Raw genomic sequence first — 24212 nt, forward strand, 5'->3', positions numbered from 1 at the left:
AAGGGGAGGGGTCACGCACACATGCGCAGGGTGTGTGCACCTGCATGTGTAAAGGGAGCCGCGTGCATAGCATGAGTATGGCACACCCGTGTACGACCCCCTTGTGCTCCCCCTGCTTTTGGCACCGGAGCCCAAAAAGGTTTGCCATCGCTGCTCTATATGTTTCTACAGTTGTCAACAGCAATGCTAAATATACTTTATATATTAATCTTGCTTGGCTTCAGTGCGCCAGATAGAGTCTTTCTACTTGGAGGAAGCAGGGTTTTAAAAATGAATTGACAATGGCAGTAGTAATCAAAGACAAAGGTAAAAAAAATCATTGGTAGACTAATTGTCCTTTTCCTCGCTATTCCTGTGAACTGTGCAGTAGATCTCTGAATCGTGGTTGTGGAATATTGAAAAATTATGAAATAGAATGTCCAGAATGCATACAGAGGAGACATGTGAGCAGAAGACCAACCAGCTAGCCCATAAAACAAATTAATACACCAGTGGGAAATATTAATTTGCCTTTGAGCTTGGGTGTATAATTTTAATAAATTAGTAGCTATCTTATTTATGTGTATAGCAGAGCTTTTATCTTCCTTAATTACTGCTGAAAGATTTGAAATCATGAGCTTGGTGTAACAGCTTTCCCAGGTCCCTCCCATCACAATTAAACTTTTCATTAGGTAAATCATTATGTTTACTATTAAGCAGGAAGAGGCTGCATAAGAGCAAAGTAGTAATTATTTCTAGCTTTTCCTTTTGTATAATGCTAGAGGGTTTGTAATGGGTGCCCCTTGGACATATTCTTGCTGTCGCTGATGTGACTCCTTTCTTAGTAAACCCTCCTGGTGTAATCCTATATAACACTATTGATGAAAATGCCTGTGGCAATGGAGTCATGCATCAGAACAATAGAATTCAACATTTTGTGCTACATGAGCAGAAGTACATTTAGGCATACTGTATGTGTACTTTGCATATTTATAAGATGCCTAGGAAATACAGCAATAGCAAGTTAGTGATTTCATTAGTTGAATAGGGATGTACAAGTCACTTCAAATAGTAAAGTGGCAAATCAGTGTTTGCTAGAGTAGGCTCTAAACCGGGAGTGTCCAAATCGATTTCATTGGGGGCTGCATCAGGGTTGTGTTTGACCTTGGGAGGGCCAGGGGGGGCATGGATGGGATGGGCATGACCAGCTCGACGTCACTCGTATTGGGAGTGCCTGTGGTGGCCCAAGTGCTCTGCCAGCGAAAATGGGCTCCCAAACTCCATTTTTGACTGCGAGGGCCTCCTGCAATCTTTGCCAGCGAAAACAGAGTTTGGGAAGGCTGTATACTGTTTCCAGGACAGCCCTGCGGGCCACATCTAAGTACCCCATGGGCTGAATCTGGGCTCCGGGCCTTGAGTTTTAGAGTCTGCTCTAAACAAAGAATGACGACGAGAGCAGCAATGAGATATATCTGCAAACTTGTATCTATTGCACTAAGGGTTCAGGTTTTTAGATGTACAACCTCATCAGCCTTGCTTTTCACTTTTGGCCATATAGAGAAGCCATGTATGTTTCATGAATGAAAACAGGATTTTTTTCCTCAAATGTAAAGTTGACAAATAAGCTTTGAGGGAAGAAAAAAAATATTGTGTCTTGTGGAGAGAGGGGATTAGTAATAGGTTTGCCAAACATTTCTCTGAAAATTCTTTTTAGAAACAAAAGTGGGGAGGGTGGATCAGTGGTATGATTTTCTATGGAATCCACTTTACCTTGTCAGATCTAGAGGCCTTACCGCATCCAGTTGCCATCAGTATTCATAAAAGTCCCTTGAAATGCTTGAAACTTGTTTCATGTATTGTATACCACTCTTTCTCACCATAAGATACTGCAGTTTATAGTATTGACTGCTTGTCAGGAGTGTATTTGAACTGTTCCATCAAAGTACTCATCTTCAGACATATTTAAAAGCGATGCTGGTATGTTGGAAATGAATATAAGGATATGTACAGGCAAGTGTAACTAAGAATGTTTCATAATTATCAGGTAATTTGGAAATCTTGAAGCAGAATGCTTGCATTGCAGGCATAACAAGGAAGACAAAACATCCTGATATGTAAACAATATTTTGTTCTGTTCAGCAAAGAAAGGAGGGCCTTGAAGTAGAATATGGCTCGAGGGTCTGTACACACTAATTGCATAGTTTCAGAAAAGTTGGCTAACTTAAATACGTAGAACTGAATAACTTGAATGCAAGGATGCATTTTCTAAAGCAGATAAATGTCAGGAATAAATTAGTTTCATACACATGTGTCCCACCTCCAGTTACTGATCTTATCAGTGGAGAATAAGGTAGTGCTAATTTCCCCAAATTATGCTTTGAATTTTAGCATAGATAGTTCAGAGTGCAATAAGCCATCTTGTGTTTCTGTCCAGTGGGCCATGCAGCAAGTCTCTTAAATAGCTCTCTGGACTTGAGTGGAAGATGTCATTTCTTCTTTAGCCAGTATATCTGTCAGAGACCTATAAAAAGGGTTTGGACATGAGCCAAAATAAAATTGAAAGATAAAATTGTCTCCTTCTCCAGCAGGACTGGTGTAAGGGTTCTTCAGCTTCAAGGAAACATTTAAGTTGAATGCTAAGAATGAAGAAACTCTGAAGCTTTATATAATGTCACTAGCTTGCTTTGACTAGTTTAAATGTAGCAGCTTACAGGGCTTTTGCACAATCCCTAAACTCATTCATGAAAATTAATGTAGTTGAATTAATGCAAATGTGGGAATTCATGATTAAGACATTGTAAAAACTTGTGTTTTAAAGAAGCATTGTCCTTATTGCATCTCCAAAAAATGTCCTTTCCTATACAAATGTAATGGTGTCCAATACATTTTAAGTATTAATTTTGTTATATAGTTTAAGATCTGTTGTCATGCTTGCTATGGAAATTAAGGCACGCTTCCATTGTCAGGGAAATATAGGAACCTCTAATTTTGTACTCCACTTATTTCTTCGCATCTGGATTTCAAAATGATTTATTGATAACAAATATCTATCAAAATTAATAGTAGGTTTTTAATTTTAAAGGATTTAACCTGTTGTTCTAGTACCTCTAGTGTCTTAGAAGCTGAAAATGCTACTAGTCCAAACAAATGTTGTACTGTAAATTACAACAGATGTATTGAATTGCATAAAATAGATGATATTTATCACTTAGCACAGCATATGTTAAAAATTCATCTACATATTTCATTGATATGTATGTGTGTATGTATGCATTTCATTATTTATTTTCAGTTGGCCTGGGAATCAGATGGGGAAGTTCCATTCTGGAAGTAAGTGCTAGATTGATGGCAGACTTCACTTCCCCCCTCCATGCTCTCTGCTTTTCGCCCATCCATCTTTTTGCTTACCATATTGATGTATTATTCTCATTGTTTTCCTTTATTGTTCTATTATTTTACTTTTCTTTACACTTTTTTCATTTTTCTTATTTTTCATTATTGTAAACTGCTTTCAGTAGTATGTCAAGATAAGCAGAAATTAAATGTGTTAAATAAATTTAATTAGAGCTGTATAAATAGGTAAGTTGGTAATCACTTCATAATGTGGATATAAATTTTGTATTTCCAAAACCTGTGCAATCCTCCCTCAGTTTTTTGAGACTTCAAGAGTTTTCATTTCAGGAGGCAACCTGAATCTTGCTGCTTTAATCTCCCCTTTCTTTTCTCCTTATGCCAGAGACTAGCATAATGATCCTATTTCCTTGTGTTTCTGAAAATGATTATAATGCCCGATAATTTTCCCTTTAAAAGTAGTTTATCCTGTCACATATTTCTATTTTTCAAAAGTGATGAAATTTGGACTTTAGCATTGGTTTCCGTTAATAGTGCAGCTTATGGAAAATCATAAAACACCATGGTGGTTATTGGCATTTCATATTCAATGATCTCATTTGAGCCTCCAATAGCTGTCAAAATCTATAAGTGCAGCCTTGATAAGGAGTGCTTTATTGAAGGATGATAGTACTACAACATTCTGACATGCATGTTTATTGACAAATTATATTGGTTACTCCGGATGAAAATATGTCAGCATGACGAACTAGAAACAAGTTTTTCTTTTTTGTGGCCCTGATTTTTTTTGTATAAAGTTGAGGAGGAAAAGATAGATTAGCATCTACTGGCAGATGGATTTGTTGATCTTGCATAAGATGTTTGATTTCTAGTAGTTTAGCAAATTTCAGGCTTAAAAAGTTTCAGTTGACCTTATATTGCTTTTCTCTCTTTTAATTTGTTTTTGTTTTTCATCTGTAAAATAATCCTACATGCCTTTGTGTCATTTTACTATTGAATTTTCTTTTTCTATTTTAAATCCCTGGTCTGTAAAAACTCAGATGGTAGCCCAACTCACCTCACAGGGTTATTGTTGTAGGGAAAATAGGACAAGGAAGGAACATTAACTATGTTTGCTAACTTGCGTTATTTATAAAAAAAATATTAAAGTTGGTATAATAATAAATTAATTAACTAATTTTAAAAATTATTTTGCACAACCCTTCTGGAAAACCTGGTCTTATTAAAAAAAAAGCAAAAGCAAAAATAGATCTATAAAACTGGAAATCTACTCGGTTATAGTCTAGTTATTCTGAAAGAATGCACAGATTAATTGTTGCAGAAAATCTGTTTCTGTGGGGAGCAAGAAACATGTTAACATGCGAATCATTTCAATTAACTATGAAATTCCCCTTTGTGTTAGATGCATTTGAGCCTCTCATACTCATCATTCATGTCTAATTGAGATGCATTTCATTAAAGTTGTTGGAAAACAACAAATATAATAGTTAAATGTAATTGCATGAAGTAATGTAGTTTTTATTGGGGGTAAGTGGAATTCAGAAGGTGCTAAACATTTTAGCAGTTTGGGGTTTTGGCTACCTTTGTTGACATAAAAGATATGCCTGTATAGTAAATAGAGCTGTTCCAGACTGCAATTCCAAACTGAAGTTAATTATTTTGTGTGAAAGATCTCTGCAATTTAAATGACTAATTGTATTGTAGCTTTGGGCTAAACATATTGATAACATAAATGTTGATGGCATCTGCAAGGTCAAGAGACTGATAATTTTGATTATAGTGCTTAAATGATCTGGCAAAAAGTCAAAATACTTCAGTTTAATAATTGTCCATTAAGGCAACATGACATATTTTGTACAGTATTTGTTACCCCCAGGTACAGATTAAAGATCTGATGTAGCCACAGAAAATGACGTGCATATATGAATCTTAGGCATAGTGGAGAATAAACTGTCACCATACTTGCAGTAATTTGTCTCAATATGTAAAACATTCTGCTGGTTACACTTGAACCAATTTGTAGAAATGTCACAGAGGAATGGGGTAGAATGTTGTACAGCTGAATATTAATACCATTTTTTTCTCCTAAATCTGAGTTTTAACTCAGTTCCAACTGGATTGAAGATAAAAAGATCCTTAATATACACATTTATTCCTAAATTGTTTAATGTATTTCAATATTCAAATGCCTTTCAGATTGTAGTGTGATTTATCCCCATAAATGTTATTCTTTTATTTTTTTAATTCACTGTTCTTTACTAGATATGCAAGCAACACTATAAAGAAAGTAGTTTCTAATGAAGTTTATTGGTATGTAGTACCTATTCACTCCAACTGAAACCACAGGATTTCCTTTTTTGTAATAAACCAATAATACATAATAAAACTAAAATTTTTAACCGTTTTCTCAATTTTAAAACCATTTTTTTCATTAAATTGTCCTGATCCTGTGTAGTCAAGTTTTTTTTTTACCAACATCTGTTTTTTGTTTATGGATCTTAAAATCTGCTAGTGCACCAAAATCTTTCAATTTTTTAAATAAAAAATTCAATCCCTTTCGAAGGTCTTATAAAATCAAAACTAAATGGTCAGCCAAAGCTCTCATTTTAATTTTTACGCTCATTATCTTGACTTGCCTAATACTTCTCTATTCCAGACCTGGCTCAGGAATTCTGGGAGTTGAAGTCCACAAGTCATAAAAGGGCCATGATTCCTCACCCCTGCTCTATTCAGGACTTCAAGAACCAAAAGAAACTACAGCCTTGTCATGTCCCCTTCCAAATATCACATGGTCAAATCACCTTTAAGTGGCAAGCATTTTAAAGGATATATGCAAGTTTCTTCCTCTAATTGGCTTCTTATTTCTTGATAGTATCTGTTCCCCCCATCTTATTTGGTATCTCTGCGATGTTGCAAAAGAACCTGTCTACATGACATAGTCTTCAGTTTGATTAATCTTTGATTGTTGTGTTGCTTGAATTCATGGAATTTTTAATTTAAGAAATTGTAGTGCTTTATATTCAAAATTTGATCTATGCATGTATTGAAGATCCACTGAACTTGATAATGTTTTTAATCTGAGAAATAAAAATGTTAATCCCAAAAATATTACTCCCCCCAAAATAGGAGCAAATAGTTATGTATTATAGCAATAGTAACAAAATCTTGTGACAGTAAAGATACAGTGCAGCAATTTTAATCAAATACGTCTTCTTGAACAAGCTACCATCAGGATTTGTTTGATTGCAGCTCCTATAACCCATAGTTAGTTTGCTGGGGATAACAGGAGTAGACTTCCATACCATCTGGCAGCCCCAGATTGGGAAGAGCTAACAAAATATTTCAAGGATTGCTGTTGTTTGAAAAATTCTTCCTCAAGAAAGAGATTTCTTCCTGGAATTGTAGTCCTTGTATACTATTAATCACAACCAAATGGGTGAATTTCTGCATGAATGTTTAAAAAGACATATCCAAGCGAACTAAATCTTGACATCTACTTCCTTATGGGTCTTTGACTATTGAGAATTCCCAGGGATTCGGTTCTCTTTTTCTTTTTCTCACCCAATTTTCCTTTGAAATATTGTCTTATGTTGAGGTCCAACTCCATTGTATCATGAGAAGGAGTGACCCTCACCAGTGGCACTAATCTCCCTTCCATACCGATTCTAAATTCCTGAAGAAATACAAAGTTTCAACCAAGATTATTTTTATTTTGGATTAAATCAGCCAGTTGTGTTTCCTAATATTAGTAGGTAAAATATACTTTCCCAAAAAATAGATCATATCACCTGTTCAGAGTGGCTTAATTAAATTGCTGACAATACACTTTTTTGATACTATTTTTACATTTTACTTAAATTGCTGCATGCTTTTTACATAACTTATCAAACTTTAAAGTGCTTGGACTTGAATTGTTTCAGCCATGCTTCTAAGCAGAGGTTGAAGTTAATTTTAAGTTCCATATCATTAAAATGTCTCAGATAAAAATGTTTTCTTACTCCACTTCCTATCCAAAACATTTTCCCTTGAAGCAATTTGCAATATAATGTTAAAAGTGCTATGCTTACTTTTGACATGGAGTACAGACTATGTTTGTTTTATTGTTTGTTTGTTTTATTGGATTTATATGCCGACCTTCTCCCAAAGGACTCAGGGTGGCGTAGAGCATTAAAAAACACATATTACAAAAGTTAAAAGGAAATTAGAAACAATCCAAAAAACAAACCCAATTAATATAGCACTAACATTAAAAAAATTAAATAAAATTAACAGGCCAGGCCGGCTTACTGGTAAAGCCAACTTTTTAGGGCGCATCGGATGGCACCCTGAAGAGGCCAACTCTGTGGGATCGCACTGGACGGTGGGAGGCTACTGATGGCAGTAGGTGGTCTCGCAGGTACCCTGGGCCTAAGCCATGGAGCACTTTAAAGGTCATAATTAGTACCTTCAATCACACCCGGAAAACAACTGGCAACCAGTGCAAGCCGCCTAAAAGGGGTGTAACATGGGAGCACCTAGGTACCCCCATGATAACCCGCGCGGCTGCATTCTGGACCAGCTGAAGCCTCCGGGTGCTCTTCAAGGGCAGCCCCATGTAGAGAGCGTTGCAGTAGTCCAGGCGAGAAAGGACGAGGGCATGAGTGACTGTGCATAGAGCATCCCGATCCAGGAAGGGGCGCAACTGACGTAAAAAGCTTGTAAAAAGCCCCCCTGGTCATGGCCATCAGGTGTTCTTCTAAACTAAACCGCGTGTCCAGGAGGACTCCCAGATTGCGGGCCCTCTCTGAGGGGGCTAAAATTTCTCCCCCTATCATCAAAGATGGAACAAGATGCACAAATCGGGATGACAGAAACCACAGCCACTCAGTCTTGGAGGGATTGAGCTTGAGCCTATTCCTCCCCATCCGCACAGCCACCAGGCATCGGGACATCATGTCGAGGGCATTGTTTGGCTGGTTTGGGGTAGAGATGAAAAGTTGGGTATCATCAGCATATTGATGATACCGTACCCCAAAACCACGGATGATCTCGCCCAGCGGTTTCATATATATGTTGAACAGGAGGGGTGAGAGAACCGACCCCTGGGGCACCCCACAAGTGACACGCCTCGGGGTCGATCCCTGCCCTCCAGTCAACACGAACTGTGACCGATCCGACAGGTAGGAGGAGAACCACTGTAAAACGGTGCCCCCCATTCCCAACCCCCCAAGTCGTCGCAGTAGGATACCATGGTCGATGGTATCAAAAGCCGCTGAGAGGTCTAATAGGACCAGGACAGAGGAGCAGCCCCTGTCCCGGGCCCACCAGAGATCATCGACCAACGCAATCAATGCCGTCTCCGTGCTGTACCCGGGCCTGAAACCCGACTGAAATGGATCCAGGTAGACAGCTTCATCCAGGTACTGGGGAAGCTGATGTGCTACCACACTCTCAACAACCTTTGCTACAAAGCGAAGGTTGGAGACCGGACGATAGTTGGCTAAAGAAGCTGGGTCCATGGAAGGCTTCTTGAGGAGGGGCCTCACCACCACCTCCTTCAAGGCGGCGGGAAAGAACCCCTCTCTCAATGAAGCGTTGGTAATCGCCTGGAGCCAGCCTCGTGTCACCTCCCGGGAAGCTGAAACTAACCAAGAGGGACACGGGTCCAGCACACAAGTGGCAGCACTGAGTCTCCCCATAATCCTGTCCATGCCCTCGGGGGTCACAGAGTCAAACTCATCCCAGATTGTCTCCACAAGTTTCATCCCTGACGATTCGCCCGAATCTACCCAGTCAGAGTCCAAGCCTGTCCGGAACTGAGTGATTTTATCCTGCAGATACTGAACAAATTCTTCAGCCCTACCCTGCAAGGGGTCTTTCCCAGTTCCTTGATTAAGTAAGGAACGGGTCACTCTAAACAGGGCCGCTGGACAATTATCTGCGGACGCGATAAGAGCGGAAAAATGTTGCCGTTTTGCCGCTTTTATCGCCACTAAGTAGGATTTAATATGAATTCTTACTAGTGTTCAATCAGATTCGGACTGGCTGGCCCTCCAACCACTCTCTAGGCTTCTTTTCCGGCGTTTCATCTCCCAGAGTTCCTCGGTAAACCAGGGAGCCACCCAGGATCGACACCGGGTTAGAGGCCGCAAAGACACAATGCGATCCAAGGCGCCAGTGGCTACCCTATCCCAGACTTCCACTAGGACTTCGGTCGAGTTGTGAGCAAGGGACTCAGGAGAAGTCCCAAGCTCCATCAGGAACCTTTCAGGGTCCATCAGGCGCCTGGGGTGGAACCATCTAGTTAGTTCTGCCTCCCTGCGGCGAGGGGTAGCAGTATAGAAGTCAAGCCTGATGAGGAAATGATCAGACCATGACAAGGGTTGAATAGAAATATCCCCTAAATCTAGATCATTCATCCACTGCTCAGAGACAAAAATCAGATCGAGCGTGTGTCCCCTATTATGGGTGGGGTCTTGAATTAACTGAGTTAGGTCCATAGCCGTCATGGAAGCCATGAACTCCCGAGCTGACTTAGATGTCTCGCCAATGGAAGGCAGATTGAAATCCCCCAGGCTCATAAGCCTGGTGAAATCAACCGTCAATCCATCAGCTCCGGCAGGGCCAGGATCCCCCAGGATCAATAAGCCTGGTGAAATCAACTGTCATGTAGCAGCTCCGGCAGGGCTGATGAAACGTAGCAGGGAGACAGGTACGTAACAAAAAGGCCCACATAAACTCCACGGCCCTATTTCACAAAAAGGGACTCACACCCGCCTATCTGAGGCACTAGTATTGTGTTCTTTATATTACTTTAAAAAAAGAGCCGACCAACTCCAATTTTCTAGAAGAAGGATAAGTAACCTTCCCAGGACAGAAGTGGAAAACTAGCAATTACTAATAGATTATTGAAACATAGCCATTTGTAGAACATGTCCAGATCATCAGTATGATACTGTGAAAAGAATTTAAATCCAAGAGTTGGAAGGGGCCATTTAGGCACGGAGTTCAACTTCCTTACCCACTGCAAAAATCCAAATATCTCAGATAGCTGTCCATACTTTAACAAAACACATTCAATGAAAGGGAGCCATCAACTCTTGCTAGTTGACCCCACTGTCAAGCAGGTCCTATTGTTAGGAATTTTTTTCCTAATAATTAATCAATTTTACCTACACATATAGCTGTTAAGAAGTATTTTTTTAAAAAGTGGAATTTTAAGAATAGGCGTAACTGCTCTACAGTGGTCATAAACAGAGAATACAGAATGCCTTGGAGATCTGCTTCACCCCAGGTTCTCTGCAGAAATCCGCCACTACTAATCCCTTGAGATCTCTAACTGCTATTGTGTCTCCACAGTTTTTTCCAGCCTAAAGATACTGAACTCCACCAATTATTCCTTATAAATATGTCGATGAAGATTCTTAGTCATCCAAGTAGAGTTGTATGGAATTGAGATGTGGCAACTGGACTTCTTTTCTTGTTGGTTCAAAATGTTTCACTGCTCATCCATGTAACTGCTTCAGACAGACCCACCTTCCATATATTCCTTATAATGTTTTCATTTCAGAATCCTTGTGTTCTTGATTGCGCTCCTCTGAACTCTTTCCTTCACTTTGTTATTACTGTATTCTTTGTAAAATGTGATGCCCATAATTATCTAGTTACAGTATGACCAATGCAGAAAAGAATAAAACGTATTATGATTTCTTTTGAGCACAATGTTTTACATTTGTCAAGGCAACCTAAAGATTGCCTTTTTTGTAACCACATTATACTGTGGACTTATATTTAACTCACAATTGACCAAAACACCCTTTTTGTAAGTATTGCTGTCTGATATGGTCCCTCACATCTTGTACTGTCTTTGATTTTTTTCTACCCAAGGGTAGGACTTTGCATTTGTATTTTCTGAAATACATTTTGCTGATTTCTGCCAATGCTCCACCTGGTCATGATCCTTCTTGACAGCACTTCCTTCCATCTTAATGTGGAATAGTTAATAGATATTAATGGTGTACGATCAGTCAGCTAGCTTAAACATTTAGCTCATACCAAAAGTATCATAATTCAGCTCTCTTTCTACTATCTTCTCCATCAGAATCTCATGGGACCATAGAATAATGCATTCTACCTTCATACAATATGTTAAAGTCAAGGTTCGCTATGTTTATCACATTCATTTGTAGTCAACTGAACTGATCTCTATTTTTTCACTGTAAATTAGTGACACATCCTTTGCAGACAATCTAACAAAGATTCTGGTGGCCTCTGAAAGGCCAACAACTTCCTAAACGAGTTTTATATTTCTAGGAAAAGATAACATGCATCTGATGATGGAGGGAGAGGGAAATGGTGAAAGTAAAAATAAGCAATTACTTGGGAAGTGGGCATTCTAACCAGGTTGTTAAATGAGTTGACTGTGTTGTGAGAATGTTAGACACTGCTTTAGCTATAGGTTTATTGTAAGTATTTGTTTTGTGCTTTTTATTTTATTGGGGTTTTTAATCAATGTAAAATTGATAAACTTTATGAAGTCACAATGTGCGTACGTTGGTCTTATAATGAATAAGTAAAACTTTTTCTTTACAGTTCCTAATGAGCAACCTTTTACACGTCTTTTCTAAATATATTTCAGGATCTGATGGTCAGACTGTCATTAGCTTTAAGTATAAATGTTAAATTCAGTGTATTCCAAATACATTGAAGTCTGTAACTCAATTGTAACTGAAGCAGCAACGCAAGAATTGACCAGCTTTGAAGGAAAAAGAAGCTGCAAGGATTCAAAGTCAAGACACTTTCCTCAAACTGTTGCCTGTTTTATTTGCTATAAATCTGAGCAAGCCAAATCCTGATAGTGGCTTAACTTGAAGTCCTTTGCAAATACAAGTGATAAATATGGTAAAGCATTTTTCTGATGGCAAGCATGTTCTTCCCGTTTAATCACTGTGTACTGGTATGATATGGGTATTAATAGAGGCAATGAGTTGCTTTAGTAGAAAAACTCCATAGGTTGTGTGAATAAGGAAGAGTGTCATAGTGGAAGCAGGCATCAAGATATAGTGTACAGAACAAATATTAGGTAGTGATGCTTAAGTGGCATCTTTCAACTCATTAAAAATCTGATTGTACTTGCCATCTATGGGCAGATTGCGTACAGATGTATGAAATATGAGAGTTTGATTTTTACAATGAATATTATTGGTGAAAAGTATATAACTATCTGAAATACACTGTATATGTCTTGAATATTGCATTAGACTAATATATATACTGTAGCATTGTAACTTCATGATTATAAAAGACACATATTACTTTTATTATTACCATCTTTCACTGAAAATAAGACAGGATCTTAAAATAAGTGCTTGGCCTTATTTTCAAGGAGGCCTTATTATTTTTGAAGTGCAGGAGGCGGTGAGCGTGGTCACCTCATGGCTGCTGCTGTGTTGCAATATTTTCGGGGAGGGTTTATTTTAAGGGGTGGGCTTATTTTAGCGCATGTGCTCAAAAGTCTGGGCTTATTATCCGGGGAGGTCATATTTTCAAGGAAATAGGGTATTACTTGGAGGGGGTTGTCACATTTTCCCACTTTTTTGTTATAGCACTTTTTATGCTTTTTAAAATTTTGATTATGGATTACTATCACTTTTTTGTATGTTGCTTTTCTTTTTCTGTTTTGTTATTAATTTTAAAAGCAAAATAAATAAATGTAAAACTTAACAAAAGTCTATTTTGGCTCACAAAACCCATTTATACATCTTAAATGCTTTTCTTTTTCTCCCATCCAGGGCTTCAACAGAATGTCTAGTCTTACGACACGATACCTTTGGCCAAGAATAACCCGAATTTGTCTCAGGGACTTGATCTTTTGTCTGGAACAAGAGAAAGAAACAAAGCATTCTCTAATCTTATATCAAGCTCTTCTGAAATAGTGGCTAGTCTAATTCTGCATTTCAGCTTACCATACATTGCCAAAGAACAATTTGTTTGCACTATCCTGAAGTCATATATTACAAGAAATTGTTTGTAAGGTCATTGTTGAATGTAGGCAATGCTGCCTGGACATGTGGAAGAGAAAAGGCTTCGGGTGCCTGCTAAATTCCATGTGAGATACTGTATTAATATATAAATCCACAATATTATTCCATGAAGTGTGTGCCTTCTAACATTGCAGTTAGTGAAGAGTGACGTGATGAATGTATTTAATGACAAACTAGCAGTTTGCTAGTGCATAGCCTGCAGGATTCAGCCTTCCTGCGTATCCTAGAGAAACCACCTGGGAGCCAACTAAAAAGTGTCAAAATGCAGGCTATAATTTCCTGCCTCAAAAGAAAGATGGAAAAAAAAAAGAATCCCTACTGGCATTTTTTGTGTTACCAATCCTACCAGACAGATCTGCAAGCAAACTACAGTTGTAAGAGTTGGAGAAAGCAATATTTGAAAAGTCAAAGTAATTTTGTGGGACAGTTCATAGGACGGTGGCCCATCCATTTTCAGCATAAGATGACTTCATTTGCATATGTATTTGCGTGATTTTAAAGTGTCCTATACAGTTCAAGATGCACCATTGCTCTCTTTAGAATACAAAGTGATTTCATCTCAATTATGGGAAAGGAAAGAATCTATATACATATTGATTATCAGGGATCTTCTCACTATTTTGCACTGGTAACTTCAAAATAATTCTATTATAAATAGAATTTATTCTATGATAAAGAATAAAGAATTCTATGATAAAAGCAGAAGAAGAAAATTTTTGCTAGGGCATTTGCAGAACAGCACAAAACTCTCCAAGGTGCCATAATGTTGAATCTTAACTATTAATCCCTCCTGAATAGATGATGAATTGTGATGATAGATCTATCATTTTTTGCACTTGCCTATGAACATTACTTTATTGTGGACATGAAACAATATCACAAATGACATGGATATATATAATGGAACCTGTAAGAAAGAAAGCAACTGAAAGCCTTTGAAATTGAAGTCAAAATAAATAAGAATAATCTTTAGTTTCTCTCCATATTACAAAATGGAGAATACATGGATGGGGGGAAACCTTTGATAAGTACTACTGAAGTTATATTGGGTTTCTAATCAAGCTATGGTTTCCTTGTTAGAAAAATGGTGAACAGAGGTAGTTAAACCAATGTAGTAAACTGTGTCTTTACACATATTTATAAAGTGGGCACTCTTGGATAAGAAAGAATAGCACTTTGATGGTTCAAGGTAAATATGTTTTGTATAGTAAATGCTTAACTTTTTATTTAAAATGCAGCATATTTTTCCTGTTTTGCGTATTTAGCTTAAGTGACAAATGTTTCAAATTTATTTTAAATACTCTATTAAAGGAAATATTTTATTACTTCTAAGAGTAATTTCTACATCAAACTGTAAATATGGCAGTGCTTCACAGAACAATCTAGTCATGAAATCCTAACAATTAGGACGTTACAGCTAATATTCTCATCAACACTTACGACTATCGCATAACTGAACATCATTTTGTACCTTAAATGTAGAATTTTGTTTTGGGGCAAATATCTGGGACAGCTACATGCAACTTAAGCATATATTTGCTCTTCTCACAGGTCAAGTCAGGATGAGCAAAGGCTTAAGTTGGAGCGTTAAATTAGCCCCCTTTCCTAATTAAATATACATTGGTGCAACATATTTAAGCCTCAAACTCTCCCTTTTCCAGACTTGGACAAGCTCAGCACTCTATAATTTATACCTGTCACTTCAATACTACCGCATTCTCAGCTGACTTGCATTTAGGTGGAAGCTGACCTGATTGTATCATCTTATCATAAAAATAAGAAAATTCCTCAAACCTTGTTCTAGGAAGAAGAAAAAGACAATTTCATGCAGTTGTCTCCCCAGGAGTCTAGAGATGCCTGTGGCTTCTGTTCTGACCTTTAAAATTAGCCCTGGAAGACACACATTTTTAATGCAGGAAATGGAAGAAAGGGAACATAAGCAAAGAAGAATGTACAGTATGGTAGTCTTCAGAAACTAAAGGACTCTGTCAGTTAGATTAGAGCTCAAAATGATCTGAGGTTTTCAAGGAAAACTGAAAACAACCAAGAAAGGTATTTAGATATGTCAGAACCAAAAAGGCCAAAGAGATTGGAGATCTGTTGCAAAGAGAAAATGGTGAAGTGGTCATGAATGATGCTGAGCAAGCAGAAATACTCTTGTTTTGTGCCTGTCTTCTCTCAAGCAGGAAATGGGCTCTAGCTAGTGATTATTATGTCACTGGGAAAACAAGAGCTTAGGTTCGATAAGGATAAAGTAACAGAAATTAACTAAGTTAGATGAGTTCAGCTCTCCAGATCACAAAATCATTCTTTGGGCCTTATAAGCTAATTGAATTTCAGTCTATTACAGCAGCTTAGGTCAAGAGCCAAGAGTTTCCTCCCTAATTTAATGGCTATCTAGAAAACATGTGCCCCATGGGAGATCATCATTTCAAGATTTTTCTTTATCTAAACAAACAGAATGACTGTAGGTGGCCAAAAGGGCAGTGGGAGCCAAAGCGACTTCCAACTTCCTGCTAGCTTCCTCATTGAGTTTCCTTGTAGGAAATTATCTTTATTTCATTTCTCTTACTTCCCTCCTGCCAATTTTCCCATTTTCTTTGCTTATGGAAAGTTTGCAGAGAAAGTGAGGATGCCAGCAGGAAATTGCAAGTCCAAAGCCTACAGGCAGACAAGTGACTGTTGCTGTGGGAAGGAGGGTGGGAATATACAGAGATACAGGTCAGCAATGGGTGTGTAAGAGATGCTGTGTGGATTGGTGAGGAAGTGTGGGCCAGGAAGGATGGATGTAGATATGGTGACGTGCCGTGTGGGTTGTGTAGAGTGCCTGCGCAAAGAGCCAACAGTATTGGTTTAAACTAATGCACAGGTTAGGAAGGATTTGGAGAATGAAATACTTGATTGACTACCTTATCCCTCGAGCATTCATGGTAGGCTTTGCTCTTGGCTTGCAATCCGATACATTAGCATCCTCTTTACTCCCAAAATGTTTGAAGTGCAAGCAAAATTTCAGTACCATTCTGCGTTCTATCATTCCTTCTGCTCTGATCATTAGTGTGTCTTTCCACTTCTCCAGTAAACATTATTTTTTATCCAGTTATATATAGATCTAGCTAAAAGAGCAAATGTATTTTGCGTATAATATAAAATATAATCAAATGTTAAAACTACTGCTACCTTGACTTCGTATCACTTGTACACAAAGTATGCGTGAGCTGGCCTGGGGCCTTGAAGATAAATGTAGTAAGTGAAGATCTTCTGATAAAAGGTACTATATATGCAAAACACTTTTTACACATTCATTAACTACTGCTGGAAACTTCGCCACTGGCCAAATTCTTTTCCTTTTTCCCTCAGGTCACCAACAATACTAAGTTAATGATTATTCTGTGAAAACATTTTCTAATTGGTGCATTGTTGGTTTGAGGGGTTCTACTTCCCCAAGCAAATTTAACTGGAATTACATTGCTCAGCTGTTGTATCTGGATAGGTAACTGACACTCATCAATGGTTTTGGATGCCAGTGATGAGTGTCATTTTACAGGTCTACCAATCTGTAAAATGGACCATTCTCTGGCCTATGATAGTAAGCAATCAAGAAAATGCTACCTGCTTATTTGGAAAGGTAAAAAGGCATATTGAAGTAAATACGTGTACAAACAAATATCCAGTTGCTGGTAAGCAAGTTGAAAAAAACTGAGTAAAATTTTACTCATTATAATTTCTTCTATAATTTCAGTGTACAACCTGGTATTCATGTCTAGATGTTCTGATGTGCTAGAAAGAGGTATGTGATGGAGATCTGGTGTATTTGTTTAGATTATTTTGGAACAAATTAAAGGCCACATTTTACTCAATGAATCAATGAATTTGTGAATGAAATTCAGGTTTCTCAAAATTGTAAACACCTGCCAGAGTTATCTGGAGTTAGGTAGTCCATGCACTTATTTGTTATTTTATTCAATTAATTAATTAAATTAATAAAATTCAATTGTTTAATTTAAAATTAATGAATTTTAATTACTATTAATGAATTAACTTAATGTAAAAATAATCAACTTTAATTTTAGCTTTAAAATTTTATTTAACAATTTAACTATTTAATTTAAATTTAATTAATTTAAAATTACTTTTAAAATATTTCATTATTTAAGGTTTATTATTTTTCAACAGAGTGAAGTGAAATTTTCAAGTATGATAGATTTTTCTTTCTAATTTGATGGAAATGGCATTTGCCCTGTTTCAAAGAAGTAGGTGAACCTGTTTGTGGGTATTTCCCAAAACCCAGAAAGGCAGAGGTATTGCACCATTACAACGCGTTGTTGTGTATGTTGTGATGTTGTACATCATTCGTGATGTTGTAGAAATATACCAAAGTACTACAAACTGTTTCACAATGCCACACATTTTTTTTTAGTTTGATAAAAGTCTCTGATCCTGCAGATCTATGTGGGGAAGAATTGCAGTTTTTTCAATATTCAGGTATAATTGGATTATATGTGTGACTTCTGTATTCCTCTATAGTCAGGGAGGAATTTGTGATTTACGTGGGATATAGTCTATGGTATGAGTTGACAACTTAATATTCTATATTAAATTCAACTTCAGAAACATTAATTTTTTAATTGTAATTTTAGTTTTTAAGGGTTAATTTCACTGGGGTTTTAACTTTTTTAAGTATTGTAACTTATTTATTTATTCTTACCTCCTCTATACGCTATATAATACCTTTGTACGTCGCCCCGAGTCCCTGTGGGGAGAGGGGGCGACTAATAAGTTCAAGTAATAAATAAATAAATAAATAATTCAGGACCAAAATGTGGTGTCATAACATCATTATATAACAACGGTTGACTGAGTCAGTTTATTTTTGTAATTGAATAAAATTCACTGAATTCTCTAAATCCTTTCTACAACTTTTAAAAGCCAACATGATTGCTACTCTACTTATCAGTCATTTTTATTATTTTTTTAAAATTAGTATTTCTCATAAGGAGAGACATTAAATATTATACATGTTTTATTTGGTTATGGTGAGCTCATGCTGATAAATTTGCTAGAAGACAATGCTATTCATATTATAAATATGGTGTCTTGATAACAGACTAAGGACATAACAGTATATCACAGAAGTTTCCCAAAGCCAACATCTGGATATGACGTTGAGCACGGACACGCGACTTCTTTGGTCAACCATGGCAAGGCCTGTTCTGAGTGGAAACTGTTCTGTTACATCCCTGTATGGTCTTGGCCACCATGCCTGCAGCTCAGTTTCAGGGTCTTGGCAATCTTCTTATAGCTTAGGCCAGCAATGGCTAACCTTTTGCAATGGCGTGCCACACCCATAATGCAACGCGCAACCCCCCAGTGCGCATGCGCAAACTACAGGTGCGACCCCTCCCCATTTTTGCATGCTTTTTTCGCCCTCCCCAGGCTCCAGAGGCTTTATAGGACCATGGGGAGGGTGAAAACAGCCCCCCCCGGAAGCCCTCCGGAGGCTTCAGGGACCTTCAGGGAAGCCTCCAAAGCAGTCAAAACGACCCTCCGAGCAAACCGGAAGTCACTTCCGGTTTGCTCGGAGGGTTGTTTTGAGCGCTCTGAAGGCTTCAGGGACCTTCAGGAGGCTTCCCTGAAGCCTCGGGAGCAGTCAAAATGACCCTCCGAGCAAACAGGACGTCACTTCCGGTTTGCTCAGAGGATCGTTTTAAGCGCTCCGAAGGCTTCAGGGACCTTCAGGAAGCTTCCCTGAAGCCTCCAGAGCAGTCAAAACGACCCTCCGAGCAAACAGGAAGTCCGTTCCTGAACTTCCGGTTTCCCATTAGGGCCGGTTTTTTGCGCTCCGGAGGCTTTAGGGAAGCTCATGAAGCCTCCGGAGGGCCTCCAGGGGAGCGGGGGAGGCTCTTTTCGCCCTTCCCAGGCTCCTATAAAGCATCTGGAGCCTGGGGTGGGTGAAAAATGGCTTTAAAAAAAGGTGAACTCAACTCAACCTCACATGCCCTGACAAATGGATCCGCTTGCCACCTGTGGCACGCGTGGCATAGGTTCGCCATCACTGGCCTTGGCAATCTTTATGTAGAGCAACAATTTGTTTTTTCAGATCCTCAGAGAGTTCATTGCCATGAGGTGCCATGTTGAACTGCCAGTGACCAGTCTGAGAGAGTAAGAGCGATAACACCAAATTTAACACACATGCTCCCCCTTCAAACCCGAGACCTTGTAACACTGAGTCACATGACACCAGGGAGGGAAAACAGCTACTTGGGCCCCATTTGGACATTATCAAAAAGGGAGTGTGCTACTCGGACTTCTTTATGGAACGGCCTAACATTTTTACCTCAGCCAAAATGGGTAAAGCAATAGTATGCAACATGCTTTGTGGGGTCTGGTTAATGAGACGTGACTTTGAAGCCAGGTTAAAGGATCCACATGGCTTGCTAACAGTTGAAAGGGTCAGCAAGGTTAGCCCAGAGATGCACCTGCTACCCTCACTAGTGCCATCAATGTGGCTTTTCTTGCAGGTTTATAGAAATGTTTTGCCACCCCGGCGGTTTTGCCTCCCTGGTTTTGCCAACAGCTCTCTGCTTCCCAGGCACTAGCAGAGGCCAACCCTGCTGTTTCAAGCTAGCTAAGCTAGGTGAGGTGCTGTAAACTGCTGAAGCAGGCAGTGCTGCTGAAAAATGCTGCAAATTAACTACAGCTTCTTTCAGTGCCTCTCTGAGCCAAGACATCAAATACCTTCATTTCTTTGTAATATTGTACAAAGAGAGGCACAAGGGGGTAAACAGCCTGAAAGCAGAGTGCTTTTCTCTCTTGCGCTGCCACGCTGCAGGCAAATGCCAACTTTTTGTCTCATAAAAAGCAATCTAAGGAGTGACGGAAAGAAAGCAAATTCCACCCTGTCCTCTGGCAAGCCAGGAAAACAAGACTTGGGCATTTTTAATTGAGGCTTGCAGAACACAAATAACTGAAGCTGGCATAAAGTGCTCAGCATTATCTCTCTTCATGGCAAGCACCTTTTAAAAAATATCTGGCTTACTCAAGCATACCACCAAAGGGCATCCGAGAGTCAGCAGTCCTGTGGCGTTTGTCCTTGGGCAACTGCCAGCGAAACCGGTTTCAGCCGGCAGATGTGTGTGCAAGCAGCTGAAATTCAGCTTTTCTGCCCCAGATTCCGTACGTCTGGCTGATTGTTTCTTTCTTTTTCTTCTTCCAGATCCTCTTATTTTCAAGCTGCTGGTTTGCTTTAATTGTGACTGTCCTATTAGAGGAAGACAAAGTGGCATGCTGGACCTTTGTAACAAAATTGGGGTTCTGAATTATTTCAAATGTACTGTGAAGAATTTTAAAAGCTGAAACAGAAAGGGTTTCCATCTCCTGCACCCTCAAGAAGAACAGATAGCATTTGAAATAGCTAAAGCTGGTTAAACAGCCTAGCCTGAAGCAGCTGCTGCAATAATTGGTGTGGAAACCAAATCCTGACCAATGGCACATCAAACAGCATCCAGACTTTTTTTTTTTAGTCTGCCTGCCTCTTAAAAAATCAGAAGCTGCTAATTTATCATATATGGTTGTGCTATTGTACTCATCTATTCCTGAACAGTTCATCTATGTGCTCCTGTGTGATTCCATATTTTTATCCTATCTTTAGTGGGTAAGGTAAAAATATGCAATTAAGGAGATGCATATATATGCATTGCTATATCCACTTTCATCCACCTTCCCTTAAGTTTCTCTGCTGCTTTGATCAAACGTTTCTTCTATTTCAGGATCTGTTAGGCATTTTTATTAGGCACTTTTTAAAAGGAAAAAATTGAAAGTAAACAAATTTTAGTGATGTAGTAAACGATCAACTATTCTCAAAAGATTCATAACACACAAAGAAAGAATATAAAAAGGGCAGGTATAGTCGTCTGCTCAACAAGGACAGATTTGGAGTCAAACAGAATTTGAGTATTTTGGACTAGATCTGCTTGCATGGAATAATCTATAGTTAAAACTACAAGCAAGGAAGCAAGAAAACCTCAAATGAAATGTCAAAATATTTTTTCACTATATCTTCATTGTATAGAAATGAATATCTTTCTTAACAGTGTTTCAGGTTGATAATTTGCCCAATCCTTATATTATTACCAAGGATAGTTTTGTTGATTTTTCATCCATATATCTCCCAAAAAGGGTGCCTACTCAACCCAGATAATTTTAGCAGAATATCTAAAGCCTGCTTCTTTCCATATCAATTTGTTTGTAATAAATCTCATAGATACAATCCTACAAAATACAATATTGGATTGTAAGCCATTAGAAAAGAAAGGAAAAAGCCCAGAAGCATTCCTTAAAGTGGGATTAGGGACAGACTTGAACTGGTCTTCTCTCTTTCACTGAGGTATAAGAGCAAGGAGTGGGGGTGGGAGGAGGAAAAATAAAACCGGATCGGCAACATTCTTTTAATATAGCCATTCTCAATCAATCTTAGCTGTAGTATTCTTGTGGAGCCCAATTTCCGATCTGGGAATGGGCGTTGGTACTTACCTGATAAGCTCATTCTCACTGCAGGTGAAGACAGCAGTCACGTAGGGTTCACTCTGTCCAGTAACCAATACGCTGAGTCTACAGATTATAAAGCCTTCCTCCTTGCTGCTCTTCCCCAGCTTTTAAACGAAGACATGATGTAGACTGATGTGTAGTTGATATGGAGAAGGAGAATAAAGGGAAGCCAAGAAAAGGAAAAAAAGGACCGACCTAATACTAATGAAGGAGAACCTTGACCGGAACAGGGTGGGGGTGACTGCTGTCTCCACCTGCAGTGAGAATGAGCGTATCAGGTAAGTACCAACGCCCATCCTCCATGATTGGTGGAGACAGCAGTCACGTAGGGACATACCCAAGCTAGTCCCTAATTAAGGGAGGGATCCTGTCCCCGTGGAAGAGGAGTCCAGAGAATGGACTTGCTGTAAAACCCTCCTTCCAAAGGCAGCTTCAGCCGAAGCAAACCGGTATATCTTGTAATGACAGATAAAGGGAATGGGAGAAGTCCAAGTGGCCGCCCTACAAATCTCCTCCACTGACGCCCGAGTAGCCCAGGCAGCTGACGTGGCCGCACTACGAGTGGAATGAGCAGTTATACCCTGTGGAAGAATGAGATCATTGGCTCTGTAAGCTTTAGAGATACAGGCTCTAAGCCACCTATGGTGGAAGAGAAAACTTTAGAACCCAAGGGGGCTGGCTGAAAAGAGACTAACAAGGCTTCAGAACACCTGAACGTAGCTGAGCATTTGATATAGATACGTAAAGCCCTGCGAACATCTAGGGGATGCCACTTTTTTTCTAACCCATGAGAAGGATTGGGACAAAAATTAGGGAGAATCAGTTCCTGAACCTTATGAAAGGCTCAGTTAACTTTGGGCGTAAATGTCGGATCTAGACAGAGAACCACCCTATCTGCATGAAATATACAAAGGTTGCTTCTAATCGACAGAGCTGCGATTTCAGAGATTCGTCTTGCTGATGTTACTGCGATCAGAAAACAGACCTTGAGTGTGAGATGTTGAAGTGATACGGTCCGCAATTGCTCGAACGGAGCCCTGGTCAGAAAGTCTAAAACTTTGGTTAAGTCCCAGGTTGGATATCTTTGAACAGTCGGAGGATGAATATTGGTAGCTCCATGGAGAAACCAATGTATATGTGGCAGATGCGAAATAGGCTCACCTGTCGGTAGTCAAGACTGTAGAGAGGGCTGCCACCTGATGCCTTAACGTGTTTGGCGAAAGACCTTTGGTGAGGCCCCGTTGGAGAAAATCTAGCACATTAGCCAGAGAGGCAGACAAGGGAAGAATGTCAGAAGAAGAACACCACTTGGTAAACGCTGTCCAGGTTGCGTCGTATATTCGAGTCATGGAGGGGCAGCGCAAGGCTTGAATGGTTAGAATGACACTGACAGCCCATCCGCCCTCAGCGCCTGCCGCTCAACCTCCACACAGTTAGACGTAACCAATGTGGATCTGAATGCTGGATCGAGCCTTGTGAGAGGGACAGTCTATGTGGCGGAATGCGCCAGGGAAGTGTTACAGATAACATCATTAAGTCCCCAAACCACGGCTGGTGGGCCCAATGTGGTGCTAGAAGGAGAATTTCTGCCTCATCTAGCATTTTACGTACCACCCTCTGTATTAGTGGCAGACGAGGGAACCCGTACAGAAGACCCGGGAGCCACGGGCACCACAATGCATTCACCCCCTCCGCTCCCAGGGATGCATGCCTGGTGAAGTACCATGGGAGAAAGGTGTTTTCGCTTGAGGCAAAGAGGTCGAGTACCGGTCTCCCGTATCTGCGGGATATCTCCTGGAAGAGGCTGCGTGAGATGCTCCACTCGCCCTGGTCAACCTGACTGTGACTTAGCCAGTCGGCTTCAACGTTGTCACCGCCCAAGATGTGGTCCGCCCTGAGGGAGAGACGGTAGGCTTCCTCCCAAAGCCCCAACAGCCACGCCTCCCTCATTAGCAGTTTGGACCTGGTGCCCCCTTGCTGATTTACGTGCGCCTTCGCGGTGATGTTGTCTGTGAGGATTAAGACATGGGTGTTGCGCATCGTGTTTTGGAACCTCCGAAGGGCTAGATGAATGGCCCGCAGCCAATTGATGGTGTTGGCAAGATCAGCCTGTAACCACAGTCCCTGAGCCATCTCTGACTGAAGGTGGACCCCCCACCTCATCAAGCTGGCATCGGTGGTGATAGTTAGACGAACTGGCTCTTGAAAGAGAGTCCCTTGAGTCAATGCCGGGGAAAGCCACCACCCCAGGACTTCCTCACGTATGTGTGGGTGCAAACCTGTTGCAGAGAACAGCTGATATCCTTCTTCTGGTAC

General features: G+C 39.6%; 1 protein-coding gene across 1 annotated transcript in view; it reads left to right on the forward strand.

Moving 5' to 3' along the window:
* The window catches only part of TAF4B (TATA-box binding protein associated factor 4b), a 76550-nt gene extending 61873 nt beyond the window's left edge, over positions 1-14677 (forward strand). Inside the window, exon 14 of the mRNA XM_081950998.1 lies at positions 13101-14677. Coding sequence (XP_081807124.1) covers positions 13101-13244 — 144 coding nt within the window. The 3' untranslated portion in view covers positions 13245-14677. The remainder of the gene's footprint in view (positions 1-13100) is intronic.
* Positions 14678-24212: the final 9535 nt, after the last annotated feature.

This window comes from Natrix helvetica (genome assembly GCF_964273705.1).
Source record: "Natrix helvetica genome assembly, chromosome: 4".
NCBI lineage: Eukaryota > Metazoa > Chordata > Lepidosauria > Squamata > Natricidae > Natrix > Natrix helvetica.